This window comes from Cnephaeus nilssonii, assembly GCF_951640355.1.
Source record: "Cnephaeus nilssonii genome assembly, chromosome: 15".
Taxonomy (NCBI): domain Eukaryota; kingdom Metazoa; phylum Chordata; class Mammalia; order Chiroptera; family Vespertilionidae; genus Cnephaeus; species Cnephaeus nilssonii.
The window spans coordinates 49,904,753-49,923,817 of NC_137086.1; the positions used below are offsets into that span (position 1 = coordinate 49,904,753).

The 19,065-nt window shown below is 38.6% G+C and overlaps 1 protein-coding gene across 4 annotated transcripts in view; it reads left to right on the forward strand.

The window, feature by feature from the left end:
* CTNNA2 (catenin alpha 2) overlaps positions 1 to 12,501 on the forward strand; it is a gene marked incomplete at both ends in the record, with an annotated part of 1,062,955 nt that extends 1,050,454 nt beyond the window's left edge. For all 4 annotated transcript variants that reach the window (XM_079791896.1, XM_079791897.1, XM_079791898.1 and 1 more), the window contains one exon: positions 12,214 to 12,501. In XM_079791896.1, the coding sequence (XP_079648022.1) occupies positions 12,214 to 12,501 (288 nt within the window). The remainder of the gene's footprint in view (positions 1 to 12,213) is intronic.
* Between the last annotated feature and the right edge of the window lie 6,564 nt (positions 12,502 to 19,065).

Below are 19,065 nucleotides of genomic sequence, written 5' to 3' on the forward strand. Positions count from 1 at the left end.
AAGTTGAGGGACCAAGACTCATAGGTATTTGGGGGAAGAGCATTCTAGGCAGAGGAGAAAACACAAAGATCCTGAAGTGGGGAATGACTGGTCTGAGTTATAGCCAAGGGACCAGCATTTAGGAGTGGAGTGAACGAGGGAGAAATCAGAACTATTGGGGACCAGAGTATATGACCTTGAACAAAATTTTGATAGCTTTGGACTTTGACTTAGATGGTGATCCACTCAACAATGTGGAAAAGTGGCATTATGTGAGTGTATTAAACAGGATTATTCTGGCTCCCATTTAAACTAGACTAAAGGCAATAGTGTGGTGAAGGGGGTCAATGGGGCCATCTGTAATACTTTCAGTAATAAAGATAAACTTAAAAAATAAAAAATAGACTAAAGGTGGTAAAAGGAGGAGGAAAGGAAACAAGCTAGGGGAAGATATTGCACAATTCTGAGGTGAGATGCTAATGGCTTGGCCATGGTTCTAACAGTGGAGAAGGTGAGAGGAGGTCAAATAATGGATGTATTTCAAAGATGCTGTTGGCAGGATATAATGGCAGATTGGATGCTGGGTCAGAGAGAACAAGGTGCAATGATAAGATTTTGAGATTTTAACCTGAACAGTTGGAGGAGTAGGTCTAGGGTAGAGGTGTGGCTTTAACCTTAGAGCTCTTGCCTGTGTCTAAGAATGTTAAGAAGAGTCAGTAAGAAATCTCTGCAGAAGCTTAGATCATTCCTTAATGTCAGGGGATTTTATTTGTATAAATAGCAACTTGTACAAGAACCTGAAGTGTCAGCTAGATGGAAGTTAAAGACTTAATGCTTACAACTCATTGAGTTGTCTCCTGAACTAAAGATAGAAAACCTCTATCTGACAGTGTGAGCACATGGAAATTATTTGAATATGTGATAAAATTGGTGAATGGTGTACATCTTACAATGGGAAAAGCAGTGACCAGGAAGAAAAAGATTTGGAGGGCATTATTCTATGCTCAAAAAACGTTTAAAAGTAGGCAGAAAAAACGTGTTTAATTATAAAAAGCTATGGATCAACTGTTCAAATTTAAAACTAATTTAATTAAAATTACTGGTTTTAAACTATACTTTATACGGAAGACCTCTTATGAACTCTTGAATAATGACACTCATTTCTTCTTGTCCAAATTATCATTCCTTTAATAAAAGAAGAGCTGAAATTTTGTTAGTGAATTATTTTGTTACATATGTTTCTATCATTTCACTTCAATTTACTGCATTATATTTTAAAAAATCATTATTTATGAATTATGTGAGGAGGAAATTATTGTAATGAGGGAGAAATGATATTAACATACTACTCTTAATCAAATCATAGCCTTTGGTGGGGTCGAATAGAGGGGATCAGTTTCATCTTAATTTCTAACTTTCCTCATTTGCTAGTAATTGCCTGGCCTATATTTTGAGAAGAATTCTCAGAGCATTTCTAGGATCAGTAGAACAAAGTACTGTTATTGACTGAGCATGCTTGCTAAAGGTACCAATGAAGAAATGACAGCAACTGGGCACACATCAACCATCCTTGCTTTATTAGTTCTGAAAGAGGCCTGGAGCATTGACAAGTATGGCTTGTCTTAATGTTGTCCACTGTGGTTTTTTGCACCTGTCCTACTTTCTTTCTCCTGGCCTTTCCTGGTCATAGCCCAGGAAATGTCCTTCCTTAGATTTTAACTTTTCTTCATCTTGGATTTTTTTCTTTAGAAAGTCTTTTCTCAAGACCTGCCCTTTGCTAACTTATTTGAGTAATAAATGTGAACACAGTATGTACAAAGGCACAAGAATGGTATACTCATGTTCTGGGAAACGACTCTGATGAGCCATTCACAAACTTCTCAAGGATATGTATAGTTAATGCCTTAGCTGGAGATGCAGGTGCTCCTTTCAAGACTGAGGAAAAGATTTAAAATAGCTCATATCTTATAGAAAAATAGTTTTAAGACTTAAAAAAACAAGTCTAGGGAACCCAAGTGATTGATGGAGATAAAACACAGGGCTTGGAAGGTTGATCTGCAGTGATGGGTGAGTCTTTCTAGGCCAGAAAGGGCTCCATTTTTGAGGCAGCTAGGATTCTCAACTGGCTTCTGACAACAATATAAGATTTTAATGAATTAAGGTATTACACTTTCCAGATAACATCATTTTCTTTTTAATAAGAAATGATATCTTGACCAAAATGAACAGCTTGTATTTTTGGAATTAGGCCCTATACTTGGTTGGGTAAAATATTTTATACTATTTCTTTTTATGCTTCTTAAATTAGACCTTTTAACATTGTCTTCCCTCTATCTCCTATTACAGCTATATCGACTTTCTACTTTTAGAGCTTATAGGGGTTAAATAAAGACTAAATGTTCTTAGATATTTGGGGTGTCTCACTTTTACACAAAATCCTCATTTTCTTGTGCTGAATCTTGATTCCTCCTTTCCTTCAGCTAAAGAATATAACAGAACTAGAAAAGATACAGATTTATTATTATTTTTTTGGTGCTTATGTATTTTGCTTGGTAAACTTCTTCATGTCTTTATCCCTAACATATTTAAACTGGAAACATTCAGGCATTGAGAGCAAGCCAAGATGATACTAGGTTTAGTAAGAAGACGGTTAGAGAGAACTCCAAATGCTGGATGGGGGAACCTTGAAAAAGAAAGTAAAAGGGGAGGACTTAGAGAAATATAATTTTAAAGAGTCCTTTTTTTAATGAAATGGTGATTTAAGGAAATATAAATCACAGTAATAATAAACACTAAGATTTACTAAGGGCCTACCATGTTCTAAGCACTTGGCTTTAAGGATATCTCATTTATTACCTAAGTACTTAAATGTGTGGTGTTTCATTTTTTTCATTTTTACTTTAAAAATCTGAAGTGGATAGAGCTAGACTAAGTAGCTCTCTCAAGATCACACAGCTGGTGATCAGCTTAACCAGGCTTTGAACTAGGGCTTTGAATCCAGAGCCTAGGCACCATAAGAAAGGAAAAGATAGAAAGGGAGGGAGAGCAGGAGGCAGAGCACAAAATGTGAGAATATCTTACCAGAGGGAAGAAAATGAACAGGAGTTGGAAAAAAGGGGTGAGGTAGAGGGAACTAGCATCCTAAAGAGAGGCAGCAAACAGTCCCTGGGGGATGGGGTCTAGTCTGCTCTTCAACTCTTTTCATCCAGGACCCAGGTAGCAATGGAGGCTTCAACCAGCACTTTCCACTCACCTGATGAGGAGAGGGGAATGGGCCGGATGGGAGGTGGCTTTCCCCAGCATAGGAATAATTCCAAGTTATACATTTCCTTGTGGTTGAATGTGAAGAGAAGTTTAAGAAGGGAGAAGAATAACCCAGGGTTCTCAGATTATGCTTGCTTTTTAGGCACATTTCTCTGCCAACCAGCACCCAAAGATGTGGTCCTTGACTCATGTGGTTTGTTCTTCACTCAGTGGTTGCACTTTGTGTGCCGGAGCCTACGAGCCATTTTGTAGTGTTAAATGGCCTTCATCACATTCCTACAAGGTTGGAGGGTCTATTAGTGGCTTGTTCATCCATTTTGTGGAGACTTACTGTATTTCTCTTGGATTCTTGGGCAATGACTTGTCCTAGATTTGTCGGCCAGTCATGTTGATACTGCTCAGGGAGGGACAGTGGGGGAAATAGAGGAATCAAAGATACTGATCTTCTGCTAGCTGGCTCCCTCTAGGGAAGGCTACAAGAAGCTTTAGCCTTTTGAAGAATTGCCACAAGTATGAACTTTTTATAGTGGTGTCACAAAGATTGTCTTCTTACACAGGAATATCTACCGATTAGGGTGGACGCTTAAAACTCCATTGGTAATTCTCCTATTGGATTTATTTCTCATAGTTTTATTGTTATGTGGGAACGACCCAGAGAGGATGAGTCGGAAAAGTGTGGGAAAAGGAAGGGTTCAGGGAGGAAGAAATATTGAAAAAGGAGGTTGAAACTGCCTAAGCAATGCCTGTTCATAACTTTCCAAGGGCCAACATACCTCAATACTCATACTTCTCCTTGGGATTCCAAGTTTAGCAAGAATGCCTTGTTTGGGTTGAACAAAACGGTACTGCCTTTAATGGTGAGAAAAATGGCCCTAAGCCATATTTAGAAAATTTGTTGACTGCAATTAAGCCTTCATGGGAGTCCCCAAGGTTTACTTACCTATAATTGAAAAAATGCAAATGAGACAGTTAATCAGTGGACTGGCTGACGATGAAGTGCTACTACCTACCTAAATGAATTAAGAACGAAGACACAAATATGTCCACTTGAGAAAGTTACCCGAGAGCCAGTTGGCAAATTTCTCAGCAACACTATGGAGCATTTTTTCTTAGCAGAAAAGCATCGCAATGTTAGTCAGGCTAAGGCCTTTGCCAACTTAATCTTGACCCATTGTGTGCAGGCTTCCTAACTACTGGTCTTCAGTGTTGGTGGAGCACCAGCTCCCTCCCTGGCATCACTCAAGGTAGCCCTGTAGAAAAAATAGCACATATCTTGCCCTCCTTTCTGTCATGATTGACTCACTACTTACAGTTGTAAAACATTTGATTTTCAAGATCCCATAATCAAAGGGGAATACCTCCTGGGACTTATCCAACTCTATAGGAGTGATCTCACAGTATTTTCACTAGTAGTCATCAAGGATTGGTAAATCTTCTCATACAAATAGCTTTAATGCAGCTTTTTTTTTTCTTTTTAACAATAATCACACTATACCTCTGATGGTCATTTTTCATTTCAGCCACCATACTTGCTAATATATCCAGCTAATGTTTATCCTCTGATTATAACTCCCGCCCAAATGCTTTGCACTTCTCTTAATACTTATGTCTCCTACTTGATGATCTTACTAACTAGCAATTATGGTGTCAGTGATAAGTGTAAAAAAAGAGTATATGCAGCATTTAGATAAAAATATTTGTCAGTGATCTGTTAGTGAGAATAAAATCAAAATCTATTAAGCAAGTTAATTTAAATACAGGAGTAGCGGTGCAATTGATAACCTATCAAGTTGTTTTTGACAACTCTTGTCCAAATGTGGCCTCTTGGAGGAGGGAGGTAGAGATGTTTTATTACCATTGTGACCCAGCAGATTCTGAGGGAGCATAGTGCCATGATTGATTAGTAATGTCTGATGTGGCCACCACATGGATGAATGGCAAATTGATGCCTTGTGATCACCCCTGTTACTGTCTTAACAGGAAGGTATCTACCTTTGCTAACTCACTGCATTGATGATGTTTGGTGAGGAAGAGTGAGTGGACTAGAGCACAGAAGTGAGGGCTCGCCACAAAGGAATTGTCTTTTTTTGCAAGTGTGTACACATCCATAAAGTGGGAAAAGATGCAATTAGGTTGAGCCTTTTCCCATGTCTTTGTTTGCCTGAGTTATTTATTACCTTGCACTGGCTAGAGTTTTTAAAAAAGTGTTATTGATATAGACTCTGGGAAAAGCAGGCAGATATTTCAAATGTATCAGTGTTTCTAAGGAGATCAAATAGCTCTTCAAAGCCTCATGGATTTTTTGAACATGAAATGTTCTTGTTGGCAGATAATAGGCGCCAATGCTCTGGGTTTCTAACCTCTCATTCATTAACAGCAAAGTTGACTTGCTGCAAAGTCTTTTTTTTTTCCTTCCCTGCAAGCAATTTGTGACTCGCTTTGAGTAGATAACTGTTTAAATATAAATAAATGACCAGCTCTAGTGGAAAGATTCCAATTTTCTCCAGGTATTTGCTTCCAATTGATTGTCAATTCTCCCATCACAACTTCCTCCCTTCCCAACAGGACCCCAGGCCTGAATGTGTATAGCCTAGTTCCATTAAAATACTTCTTGTTCTTATGTTAAAGACTAAGTTATTACTATTAAAAGATGTTGTTTGGTTAAAATGTAGTCTAACCTTATTTGCGGAACAATTTTAGCATTCTCAGAATTGGTAGTGCTACCCCCTCTGATTGAGAGAATTAAAATAGCCTAAGCCCAAAGGGGCTGGGTTCCCACTCCTGGGCACTGCTAAGCTTTTTGAGGTAATCAAGGCAAATTTTTCAGTTTTATTATATTTCAAAATCACCTTCAAATGGATTTGGTTTCTTTTATTCTATTTACCTTAGCCAGGAGTCTCGTGGCACTTGCATTATTTTGAATTCAAGGAAAGATTGCTTTGTACCTGGGATTTCCATGAACTGCCATTGGTGGTTTATTATTTTTTGGTAATAATCAGCCTTTTGAAAATAGATTTATTTCCAGGATGTATTTCTAGCTCAACATGCATATTTCGAATGGATGAATGTAGAACTCAGTGAAATTTTTAATTTTCTTCTGTAATTATTATATGTGGCCTTCTCACATTAATATCCTAAGCCATTTACTATGTTATATGTTAATTCAGTGCATTTTTCAGTACCTCCTTCAGTTTTTGCACCTTTGACTGTGCTATTTGTTTTTAATGAGTATGTTTTTAAAACCAGCTGTTAAATCTAAACTGCATTTGTTTTATTGTTGGCTGGCCCCAGGAAGTTCACCATTACTATCAAGAGTGATTGCTAATTATTTAAACTAGAAAGTAGCCTTGGCTGTCAATGAATAGTTAATATATTTCTTGATGATGTTACAGCTTCAATTATGAAAAGAATATTGAATTTGATGTTGAAATTATAATGCTGAGGGAATTTTTAGTACACTTAGTGGACTTTTTGACCTGATTAAAAATATGGATTTAATATTTCATTCAGCATTCTATTACATCTCTCTGAATAAATGCTACATAATATGAAGGGAAGAATAAATTAGAATTGACATGAAGTATATGCCTATAGTACACAGGACACTGTTCATGAAGTTGTGAGGGAGTCCAAAATAAGCAAATATGTGGTTTATTACATTTAGCTTCCTGAGTTTCACTTCCATAATTTCAAGTGTCCCTTTAATAACTACATGTAACACAGATACCTGAAATCCAATCAGTCCAAAGTTAAACTTAGCATTGTACCACCTCATTTTTCCTCTTATTTCTATCATCTGGGTTAAGAGCCTCAATACATACCCAGTTGTATAAGCTAGAAATTTGAGAACTGTCCTTCATTGCCGATCCATTCAGTCACCAACAACCTTCTATTTCATTCATTAAAACAAGTCTAGATATCCTGACCACCATGAAACTTTATTTTCCTACCCTGTCCCTACCTGACTCCAGCTAGATTCCCCATTCTCTCTGTTCCTTTAGCACTTGACATCCTACTAAAGCACTTATCACAGAGCCTGTGCACCCAACACTCGAAGCCCAGTGTTTGGCAGAAAATAGATACGCACTAGATGTCTGAAGAAATACTTGAATGAATAATAAGTCGGTAGAAAGATGGAGTGACAGGCTTCAGGGTAAAGAGTAAATGAGAATTCAACGTTTCAAGAAATGTAGTTGCACTTTCATTTAAAAGATCGTGGTTGAGTCATGCAGGCACAGTTGTTTCTATGGAAACGAAACACCTCTTGCAGTGTAAACCTCTTCTTAATGAAATAGCACGGAACTTAAGACCTGGGTTTTAGAACTCTTCAGATGATCGTGTAAATTTTGAGTTAAGCCCTTTTCATCTTTTGACATAAGGACTTAGGCAGCACAAATATCAATTAATGGCAGAATCACAATTCATTAAAGTTCTCCCTCTAGTATTTTCTTTCTATTCAAAATAGAAAACGAGAATGGTATATGGAAAGAGATGCATTAGATGTTGAGTGGGGTTAAGAAGATAAGAATGGCAGCAGAGGCAGAAAAAGCCCATTGAAACGGCTGTAAAACAGCTCTCACCGCCTCATTTGCTTTTCATGGACTGCAAGAGAACAAGATGTGAAGAAACATCTGTTGCCTTTTTAAAATAGCACTTTGATATTTTAAAAGAATAGTGACAGAATTAGGGGAAGCCTGATTTCTCTGGTTAGGGACAGCAGACACCTACGAATTGGAATGGAGAGAATTAGTCCAGCCCGGCCTACTTGATTTGGGGACTGTGGATTCTTCTGTCATACGTGGCTCTGGGAAGCAGCATCCGTGAGCGCATGGGCTCTGGAATTAGGCTGGCTGGATTTAAATCTTGGCTTCTCCACCTCTTATTTGTAATGTGATGCTGGACAAGCTACATGGCTCTCTAAATCCTAGTGGAGCATAAGAGTGTTTCCTGTGTCAGGAGTGGTTGTGAGCTTGAATAAGAAAAAGGATTCTCAGGGAGCTGGTCCAGAGACTGGCTCATGGTTGCATTTGCTAAATGTAGGCTCTTATTTTTAAGAGTGGATGAAAATTAGCAGTGTCTCTTAGACTAGATACAGGAACTAAGTGGAACGTCTTATAGGAATAGAAAGGCCCTTAAGCAGGGAAAATGTGTCTCTTTTTGCAGAAAAGGCCAGTGTCTATGCAGGCCAGCATGAGGAACAGCTGTGATTGGTCCACTTTTGAGGCTATTTTAAAGCTAGCACAACCAGCCCAGGTAAAGGCAAAGAACACCAACGAGGGTACAACCAGTCCTTACAGCTGTGTAGTGAACGTGCTTCAGAGAAGCTAAGCAAGTGAGAGAGAAACCTGCAGGTCTCAGATTCCAGCCACTGCCACCAAGAGGGAGAATCCAAGGCAGGGAGACAGATCTTGACGCTAGGAAAGACAGGGAAGGGCTGAGCAGGAGCACAACTGGGGCCAGGAGATCCCGTTATAAAGAATTCAGGCTCTGAGGATGAGACTGAAAATCACAGACCAGATGTAGTCTGATGTTTACAAGTTGTTCACAGGTTTAAAGGAGAGAGTGTCACCCAGACAGAGGTAATAATTGAGACAGGTTCATTTGAATGACAGATAGTCACTAGAAAAACAAGACCCTGGAGGTTAAAGGATGCTTCAGAGAAGTTGTGTAGTGGTACAGATGGTGGGCTTTGGAGAGAGAGAGTACCGTTCTAATCTCTGCTTTGCCAGTTACTGCAGGGGCAAGTTAGATTACCTTGCTAAGCTAACTTGTAAAATGAGAGTAATGAAAGTTCCTACTTCAAGGTTTTTTGAAACTTAAATCATGCAATTTAATTAAAAGGACTAAGGCAAAGCCAAGCACCTGCTAATTGCTCAATCAATGTTGGTTATTATTATTAAAACTTTGTACAGAATCATTTGCATGTCTTGTTTGAAAATGCCAGGGTTACGGTATAAATCACAACATAGAATGCAATTATGTTAAATAAGTTTTTCAAAACCTTGTATTAAAAAAAATCTCCTGGCCATGTAGCTTTACTCTTTTTCATGCTTTTTTTTTTTTTTTTTTTTTAAGGAAGTGAACTTTTTAGCAAAATGTGCCACTTGGAAACCAGGTCTCAGTGCTTTTTTGGACAAGCATTAGGGAGACCTATTTTTAAATAAAACAAATTCTCATTGTACTTATAACTATTCACTCAAGTGGGTGAATAGTTATCCCCTACTATTATATCATTTCACCCTCTCTTTACCCACAGCACACAATAGAATTAACTAACTTTACGAATGATTATTACTGATTTTTGATACCTGACTGGCTTATAGGAAACCGTCAATTGGCCAAGGGGCATAGTATCTAGCTTAAGGAAGCATGACTGATCTTCTAATTGTCCCAACATTAATTACTATCATATCTCTTTCCTTAGTTATTTATACTTCTACCTGGGAGTATTAAAAAAAAAAGATGAAAAAATGAAATTCAGTCAGATAACTGGCTATGATGTTACCAAATTCACGCACGTTGAAAGTCCTGAACTCATTAGATGCAATAAAACTTCCCATAGTTTATGGGTTTCATTAATTCAGTGACTCTCAACTTTTTTTCATGCATCGGAATCCCCTGGATTGAAAGTTTATAAAATCAGAGTTTTGCATGGGCCTGAGGAATTGCATTTCTAACAGGTTCCCAGGTGATGCTGATCTGGCTGGTTCCCAGACTGTTCTTTGAGAACCACTGCACTAACCCACATTTAGCCTCTTCTTTTAACATGAATAATCTAGACTATTCTTTTCCCTAGCTAGCTGTAAGAATTTAGGCTGTGTGAACTAAAACAGTCTGGGTTAAGCAGTTATTTTGGTATGTGTGTATCTTGTACAGTGTACCAGAGTGGTAAAGGAAGTAGTTACACTACCCATTTGGTTGATTTAATTCACAAAGTAAGTCAATTATAATATTTACTGAATCAGGGCTCTAATCCACAAATCACTTTACTTCTTTACATTATACTGAGGTCAAGGTCAATGTAATAATTACATTTAATCCCCCCCCCCCATTGGTGAAACCTCACTTCTATGGTATTTCAAAAAATTCACACACAGAAAACATCTTTAACCCCCAATTATTTGACTCTATGGGTTTTGTTGTTTTTGTTGTTGTTGGAAGAATTGAGTTCATTTGTCATAAAATACTTTTCTTAACTCAGCATTATTTTATTTAACCTTAATTATGGAGAGGGGCCAGCGTGTTCCTGATCACAACTAGGGACACACTTTGGTCTCAAGAAATGACAGGAAGCTAAAGTGAGTGCAGGTTGCATCACACAGGGAAGTCACAGCATTTGGGGTCCCTGTGTTTGAACCCTTTGCTACTCATCTTGTACCCAGAAGGTTGAAGGCCTGGCTTTCAATTCTCTAACGCAGCTACAGTCCATCAATTGCAAGTCGTACAACAACTGGGAACCACATTCCTTAGGAACATCCTTGGATCCCTCATCTAACTGTAATGGATACATTTCCTTAGTTGATATTACAAGAAGTTGGATGATCAATCAAACTATGCTTAAGCGTCCCTGAGGCTAGAGTCCTATTTTCAGTCCAGCTGTTATTTCTTTCCCTTCACTGGGTTACATGTAAGATTTTGGCTGAAAGGGAGTCTGGGAAATGAAGTTTTGATATTTTCCAGCATCTATGGTTCAGGAAGTAAAGGAAAAAGAAGGCTGAAACATATTGAATGGTCTAGCCCAGTAGTCGGCATACTCATTAGTCAACAGAGCCAAATATCAACAGTACAACGATTGAAATTTCTTTTGAGAGCCGAAAACCGACTTCTGCGCATGGGCCATGAAGTTTCAATCGCACTGTACGTGCATGCCCGCACGTGGTATTTTGTGGAAGAGCCACACTCAAGGGGCCAAAGAACCGCATGTGGCTCGTGAGCCGTGGTTTGCCGACCACTGGTCTAGCCTACAGTACCACACTGTCTAGCTAAAAGCAGAAGAGAGATAGCCTTAAAAAATCCCTGGCCTGAGGGTCTGGGGATGAGCTTCTATACCTACTCTGCTCTGAGTTGTCATAATGTTTTTGAAAATATCCTGCCCAGCAGCGTGGCAGTATGGTACAGTAATACAGTCTGTGAGACTTCATCACTTACGCTGCATAAAACCATGGAGGTTACTAGACCTTTGCTATTTTGTAAAAAGAGGACTGGCGCATGCAATGACAATAATTGCCACTTCATAGATTGTTGTGAGAGTTAAACGGGAAACTACAATGGTGTTTGGCACACAGTGCTAAATCAATATTTCATTAACACCTGGACCCGGGGTCTCCCTGACCTACAACAGCCTGGCACAATTATTGATATTCTTATAAGAGGTATATTCAAGAACTGGGAATAGGTAAATGGATACTCAAGCTTAATAAACACTTAAGCAAAAGCCAGAACACCCACGGGTGTTCCTCTGCTTCGCTGCCTGCATCCCTACCAATCCTAAACTGAAGATGGAGAAATAATCTATAAATAGATGTATACTTCGGCTGGGGGAGGCATACAATTACAATGTAACCCCAATACCTTTAGTTCTTCAGTGTCTGCCAAATGCTTTTCAAACATTTGAGTGAATGTGTCTATTACCAATCAGCCTAATGTAGTAATATGAGATACTCTACTTTGAAAAACTTTTGTTAACATTGGAATTCTTATGTGCTCAAAAGAGAGAGAGTTTTGCTTTAGAGGTACCTGGACTTTAATAAATTATGCATCATAGAGTAACCTTTTTTTTTTTTTTTTCCTTTTTACCTTGGGAGAAGATAGATGACTGTTTTATGTCCTATTCACCTTACCACGTAGTCATTTGCTCCTTTGGGGGCAGTGCTGTATAGTTGCACAAGCAAAGCTTTGTTTTAACTGTGAACTTGCACCACCATCTTGTGAATGTTGTGCCTTGACTAACCCATGTGTATCTCACTCTAGCTGGACAGCGCTACATCACTCATCCAGGCAGCGAAAAACCTGATGAATGCTGTTGTTCTCACCGTGAAAGCCTCCTATGTGGCCTCGACCAAATACCAGAAGGTCTATGGGACAGCAGCTGTCAACTCCCCTGTTGTGTCTTGGAAGATGAAGGCTCCGGAGAAGAAGCCCCTTGTGAAGAGAGAAAAGCCTGAAGAATTCCAGACGCGAGTTAGGCGAGGGTCTCAGAAGAAACACATTTCGCCGGTACAGGCCTTAAGTGAATTCAAAGCAATGGATTCCTTCTAGGACGATAGGCTTTAACAAGAAAGACTTTTCTTTCTTTTTTTTCCCCCCCTTTCCTTTCCTTTTTCAATCCATTTTTTGTATGCATACCTGCCGACTCGTGTGCCTCCGGCATGGGGAAATTATGGGAGCGGAGTCTGTTTGCATGCAGGATGAGATGGGATCAATACCACTGACCCATCTGTAAGCCTGGAGAGGGGGCAGGGAAGCCCTGTCCTGAGGTGTCACAGAGCTGTTCTTTGCAACATTCTCATAAAATTTGGTGAAGAGTTTGTATCGCAATGTTTACGGGAGTGGGAGGGAGGGGGGAAATAAACTTAACGCTACAAGAGCAAATTCTAATGCATGCAGGAATCATTAGGTTGGCAGGTATATTAAGTGAAAAATCTGGAAGTGTTAATGGTAGAACATAACGCTTGTATTGCTTCCATTTCAATGCAAAAATGTCCTAGCCAGTGTGCTTAAGTGTGTGGCCCACAAATGGAACAACTGAACTCTGAAGTCCTATCCATGATATGTGGATTTTTCTTTAACGAAGGGGAAACTAACTCCTCCAGCCTAAAAATGCTTCTTTTAATCTGTATTCTGTTCTTTCTCTTCTAGTAGTGCCATTACTAGTGCTCATGCTATCGATTTTTCCCCGTCACTGAAAACAATAAACATTTATTTGAGACAATTATAATTCTTCTGTGGGCACTGGAAGCACAATAGAGTGTTCAATCTTGCTTTTACTTTTTTAAAAAAAAATTGAACGATGATTTTGCTAGAAATAGGAGGCCCAGTGGTGGGATGTTAGAGGAATGGAAACTGACAACGTGTAAAGGTTTAGAGGCAAATACATAGGTGTAGCTTGGAGTGCTGGTATCGACTATGGCATTGTATCCACTAACTCAAAATAAACGCATTTAATCTTGACAATTGAAGAATGTTTTATTTCTTTAAGTGCATATTTAATAAAAGATCAGAACATCTTGAAAAGTGATTAAGATGTTTGTTTATTTTTAGAAATTGGGGTTAAAATAGGTGATATATATAAAAAAAATTTCTGAGTCAACCTGAGAGACAAGGATTTGTTTCCTTTTATATTTTCCATTTGTTTTTATTTACTTTCAGGTTGAATCTAAAATGTGAAAGTCATGTGTTAGATTTTTGTGGGCCATGTTCAGCCCTGGGCTAAATTGAAGAAACTTAATGGGTTCTCAAAGAGAAACTGAATCCAATAGCTGCCCAATTAATTTCAACATATCTTATTCATTTCAAACAATTTTTAATCTAAATTGTGAACATATGGCCTCTGTCTCATTACTAAGAAGGAGTGAGTAGTAATCTTTCAGCTATGGCCAGAGGGTGAGAAAGGGACCCCAAATATTCATCTGAATGCCCCCAAATCCTCCCATTTAACTGATGCCTATAGGTTAGCAAGTTACAATATGTCTCCAGAAGACTCCTGGTAAAATATGTATGTGTTGCTTAGCAATGTGAAAACACACTGGGACCAATCTTGCATTAACTTCATTAACTTCAGTGCAAGGTCTCACAGAGAAGAGACTGAGGACTTATGGAAGGAGAGAAGAATAGTCCAAAATCTTATTTAGACATGGTTCTGCTCAAACCACTGCCAACCACCACTGAGTGGTGAAATTCCACCCAGGTTGAGAACAGTCAGGTGGAGAAGCCACAATAAAAGCTAGAAGCTGATTTTTAAGATTAATCATTATCTCACTATTTCCACAATCATGCTCCCTTAAAGTGTGCAGACCTAATACAGGCCATATATGACAAGTACACAGCTAACATCATACTCAATGGTGAAAAGCTTTTCCTTTAAGATCAGGAACAAGACAAGGATGCCCAATTTTGCTAGTTTCACTCAACATAGTATTGGAAGCCCCAATAAGAGAAATTAGGCAAGAAAAAGCAACCAAATCAAAAAGGGGGAACAAAAACTGTCATTATTTGCAGATGACATATTATATATAGTAAGCTCTAAACATGCTACCAAAAGAACAACCACCACCAAAACCAACCATTAAGAATAAACTAATTAAGTAATGTTGCAGTATGTAAAATCAATATACAAAAATCATCTATGTTTCTCTTTCTCTACACTAATAATGAACTATAAGAAAAATAAAACAATCTTAACTGCAATGTCATAACAAAAGAAGAGAATACCTAGAAATAAATTTAAGGACATGAAATGAAAGAGATTGTAAATAAATGAAAAGACACTACATGCTCATGGATTAGAAGAATTAATATTGTTCAATTTTCCTTGCTCCCCAAAGCAATCTACATATCTATATATATAAAAGCCTAATATGCAAATTGTCCCACGGGAGTTTGACTGGGAGTTTGATCACTCGCTATGACATGTACTGACTACCAGGGGATGGCATGGAATGAAGGGAGGCCCTGCCCAGCAGCTGGAAGAAAGGTCCTGACCAGCAGCCCAGGGACCCTACCTATGCATGGATTTTATGTACCAGGCCTATAGTTTAGTATAATCACTATCAAATTTTCCAATGTAATTTTTCATAGAAATAGAACAAATAATCCTAAAAATTTGCATGAAATAACAAAGAACCTCATGTAGCCAAGTCAATCTTGAGAAAGAACACTCCTTGATTTTAAACAACTATATAACAAAGCTATAGTAATTAAATTGGTATGGTATTGGCTTAAAAACAGACACACAGATTAATGGTCCAGAAGTATACCTATGCTTTTATGATCAATTTATGACAAATGAGCCAAGAATAGATAATGGATAAATGACAGCCTTTTCAATAAATAGAGGGTGGAAAACTGGGCAGGCAGTTGCAAAAGAATGAAACTGAACTATCTTACACTGTACACAAAAATTAATTCAAAGTGGATTGAAGACTTGTATGTAAGACTTGAAACTAAAAAATTCCTAAAATGAAACATAGTAAGCTCCTTACCGTTGGTTGGTCTTGGTGATGACTTTTTAAATCTGAAACCAAAAGCCAGGGCAACAAAACCAAAAATAAACAAATGGGACTACATTAAACTAAAATACTTCTGCATAGCAAATGAAAACAACAAAAATGAAAGAGCAACCTACAGAATGGGAGAAAACATTTGCAACCTTATGTTGAGGTACATTCCCTCCACTTTGTTGAGAGCTTTTATCAAAAATGGATGTTGAATTTTGACATATTGTTTTTACATGTATGCTTTAGAATCTCCCTTATCAAGTTTATTTATTGGTAACTTTCATTTAGAATATAATTATCATTTACTAGTTTCCAAATCCTACCTCTTCCATTAATCCATATCCAAATACTTTAGTCCCCAGTGTGTTCTGACTTCTCCAGTGCTACACAGTAGTTATTTCTCTGCCACATTCATTAGTCACATTATAATTTCTTGGCATACCTATAAAATTATATGTACAGATGGACCACCAACCAAAGTGAGCATTAAAAACACTGCGATTTTATAAATTGTAGTCCCTAAATATGCTGGTACTAGAACATAAGTCATTTGATTATTATTGCTATGTCATTACATATTAACCAAATCAAAGAGGTAAGTACTTACTCTGCTTGAAGATTATGGCACTTTTAAAGGTAATGAAAGGAAGAAAATTAATTATAAAAGGCTGTTGTTAATAATTATCCTAATATATAAAAACCCTGGGTTGTAACAACCAGTAATGACTGGAGGCTGACCAACCGGAAGTCAGTGCTGGCCCTGCCCCCAAGCAAGCAGTAAGGGGCAATCCGGCAAGCAAACAGAGGGGTTATGGGCAATCAGGTAGGCATCACAGTCGTTAGGGGTGATCAAGTAGGCAGGCAAGCGGTTAGGGGAGATAGATAGGCAGACGGCCCCTTGCTGGGCTGGCCCCAGCCCCAAGAAGTGGATAGGGGCAATCAGGCAGGCAGGCAGAGGTGTTAGGGGTGATCAGGTCAGCAGACCAGCGGTTAGGGGTGATCAGGTAGGTAGGCGAGCAGTTAGGGGTGATCAAGTAGGCAGATGGCCCCTCACAGGGCTGGCCCCACCCCCCAGCAAAGAAAGAGGGAGGTCCAAGCCAGCCAAGCCATTGCATCCCAGCCTGACTCCTGCAGGGGAGGCCACTGGTGGCAGGGGACGGGGGTGGGGGGGGCAGCACTGCACAGATGGCAAGCAGTGACAGCGGCAGGGGTGGGGCCAGCTGCCTGCATCCCGGGGAAGGAAAGCCCTGATAGGCCCTGATGCCAGGCCTAGGGACCCTACCCAAGGGGTTCTGGATTGTGAGAGGGTGCAGACCAGACTGAGGGACCCACCCGAGTGCACGAATTTTCATGCACCGGGCCTCTAGTTTTAAATAATACTAGTTCTGTGGAGTGTCATTAGCTCGATGGTGAACTAGGAAGCTCCAGTCCTTTGTTCCCCCATGGAAATGCAAATGAATGACATAGTGACCAAAGTAGCTTTGGGGAAACTCTAGAAATCAGTTGAGTATTTGTAACAGCCAAGTGGATGTCTAACTCAAAATAATAAAATAAAGAAAAATAAAAGAAATCACACTCACTATGGAATAAAATTTTGGGACTTGCCTATGTCCTTCCCTTTCTCTGGCATAGCACCGTCAGAAGGAGCTGTCCAATTCCTGGTTCTTCCCATTTAATTGAAGGAAATGAGCAAAAATTGTTTTCATTGTTCTGATCTCTCTGGAGATACCCAGAGGACTGCTTTCTATCTTCCCTAAGTTGGAGCACTGGTGGAAATGGTGGCATAGTTTGGATATGAGGTTGGAGGCCACTACAAACAGTTGCAGGCACCATGGCATGTAAGAGCTGAGGGGGGGCAACAAACCTGCAGGCTCCTGGAGGCAAGAGCTTTTGGCAGAGGAATAAAACAGGAGAGACCTTGAGAAGCAGCAGTGGTGAGTCTCTTAGGGGACATAAGACATTTAAAGACAGCCATGACTGTGGGGAGATGGGGGGAAAAGAACATACACAGGCCCAGAGAGCAGGCATGCTTAGAAAGGCTGAGAAGACCATAAGCCTTCATGCCAGGTTGATTCCTAAAGGTTTTCCCCTTCAAAGATCCAATCCATAAAGACTGGGGAAAGAGACTGTTTCTTCAAATATCCAACTATATGTTTTCTACAAATGACACTAGGTCTAAGGAAATACTTAGGTTGAAAGTGAAAGGTTGGAAAAAATATTCCATGCCAATAATAACCAAAAAAAAAGCAGGGGTGGCTATCCTAATACCAGACAAGACAGACCTTAGGTCCAAACTGTTACTACATACAAAGAAGGGCACTGTATAATAATAAAAAGGTCAGTGCACCAAGAAGATATAATAATTATAATAATCTATACATCAAACATAAAAGTTTCTCAATATAAAACAAGCCTGTATAAAATTGAGAATGAGAAATATCTCTAGAATAAATAGAAGGAAATATCAATACGCCACTTTTAATAGTGGATAGGACACTTAGACAGAAGATCAATAAGGAAATAGAAAACTTGAACAGCATGATAGATGAGTTGGATCAAACAGACATACACAGCATACACATTTTTTTCTAAAGTGCAGATAGAATATTCTCCAGAATAGTACATATTTTAGGCCACAAAAAACAATCAATTTTAAAAAGATTGAAATTATATTAAGTTTCTTTTCCGATCACAGTGGAATGAAACTAGAATCAATAGCAGAAGGAACAATGGAAAATCAAGATTTTGAACTATGTAGAAATTAAACAATACTATTAACCAGTGGGTTGAAGAAAAAATTCTCAAAATAAATCTGAAAATATTTTGATAAATAAAAATAAAATCATAACATACTAAAACTTATGGGATGCAGCAAAAAGAATGCTGAAGGGGGACATATCATTGTAAATGCTTACAGTGAAAAAAGGAAGAAAGTCTCACATCAACAAGCTAAATGTACACCTCAAGGAACTTAGGAAAACACACAACTAAACCCATAGATAAAAAATGAAGAAACTAATGAAGACTAGGTAAGAAATAAATGAAATCATTTATACCCAAAGATACGTGCACCTCTACATTCATTGTAGCATTATTCACGGTGGCCAAAACATGGAAACAACCAAAGTGCCCTGCGATAGAGGACTGAATAAAGAAGACATGGTATATATACACAATGGAATACTACTCAGCAAGGATGAAATAGCATCATTTACAACAACATGGATGGGCCTGTAGAACATTATGGTAAGTGAAAGAAGTCAGATAGAAAAAGTTAAGAACCATTTATTGATGTGGGATATAAAAGTGAAACTTAATAACACAACCAATAGTGTGTAGTTGCCAGAGGGATGAGGATGGGGGGGAAAGGGGGTCCTAATATGAGGTGACAGGAGAAGATTTGACTTTGGGTGGTGGACACATGGTGCTATATACAGATTTTGTAACTTAGAAATTCACACAGGCAACCTATATGTTCATGTTGACCAATGTCACCCCAATCAAATCTAATAAAAAAAAAACAACAGAAAATAGAAAAACGAGAAAAAAATTAACAAAACCAAGATTTGGTTCTTTGAAATAAATCAACAAAATTGACAAACTTTTA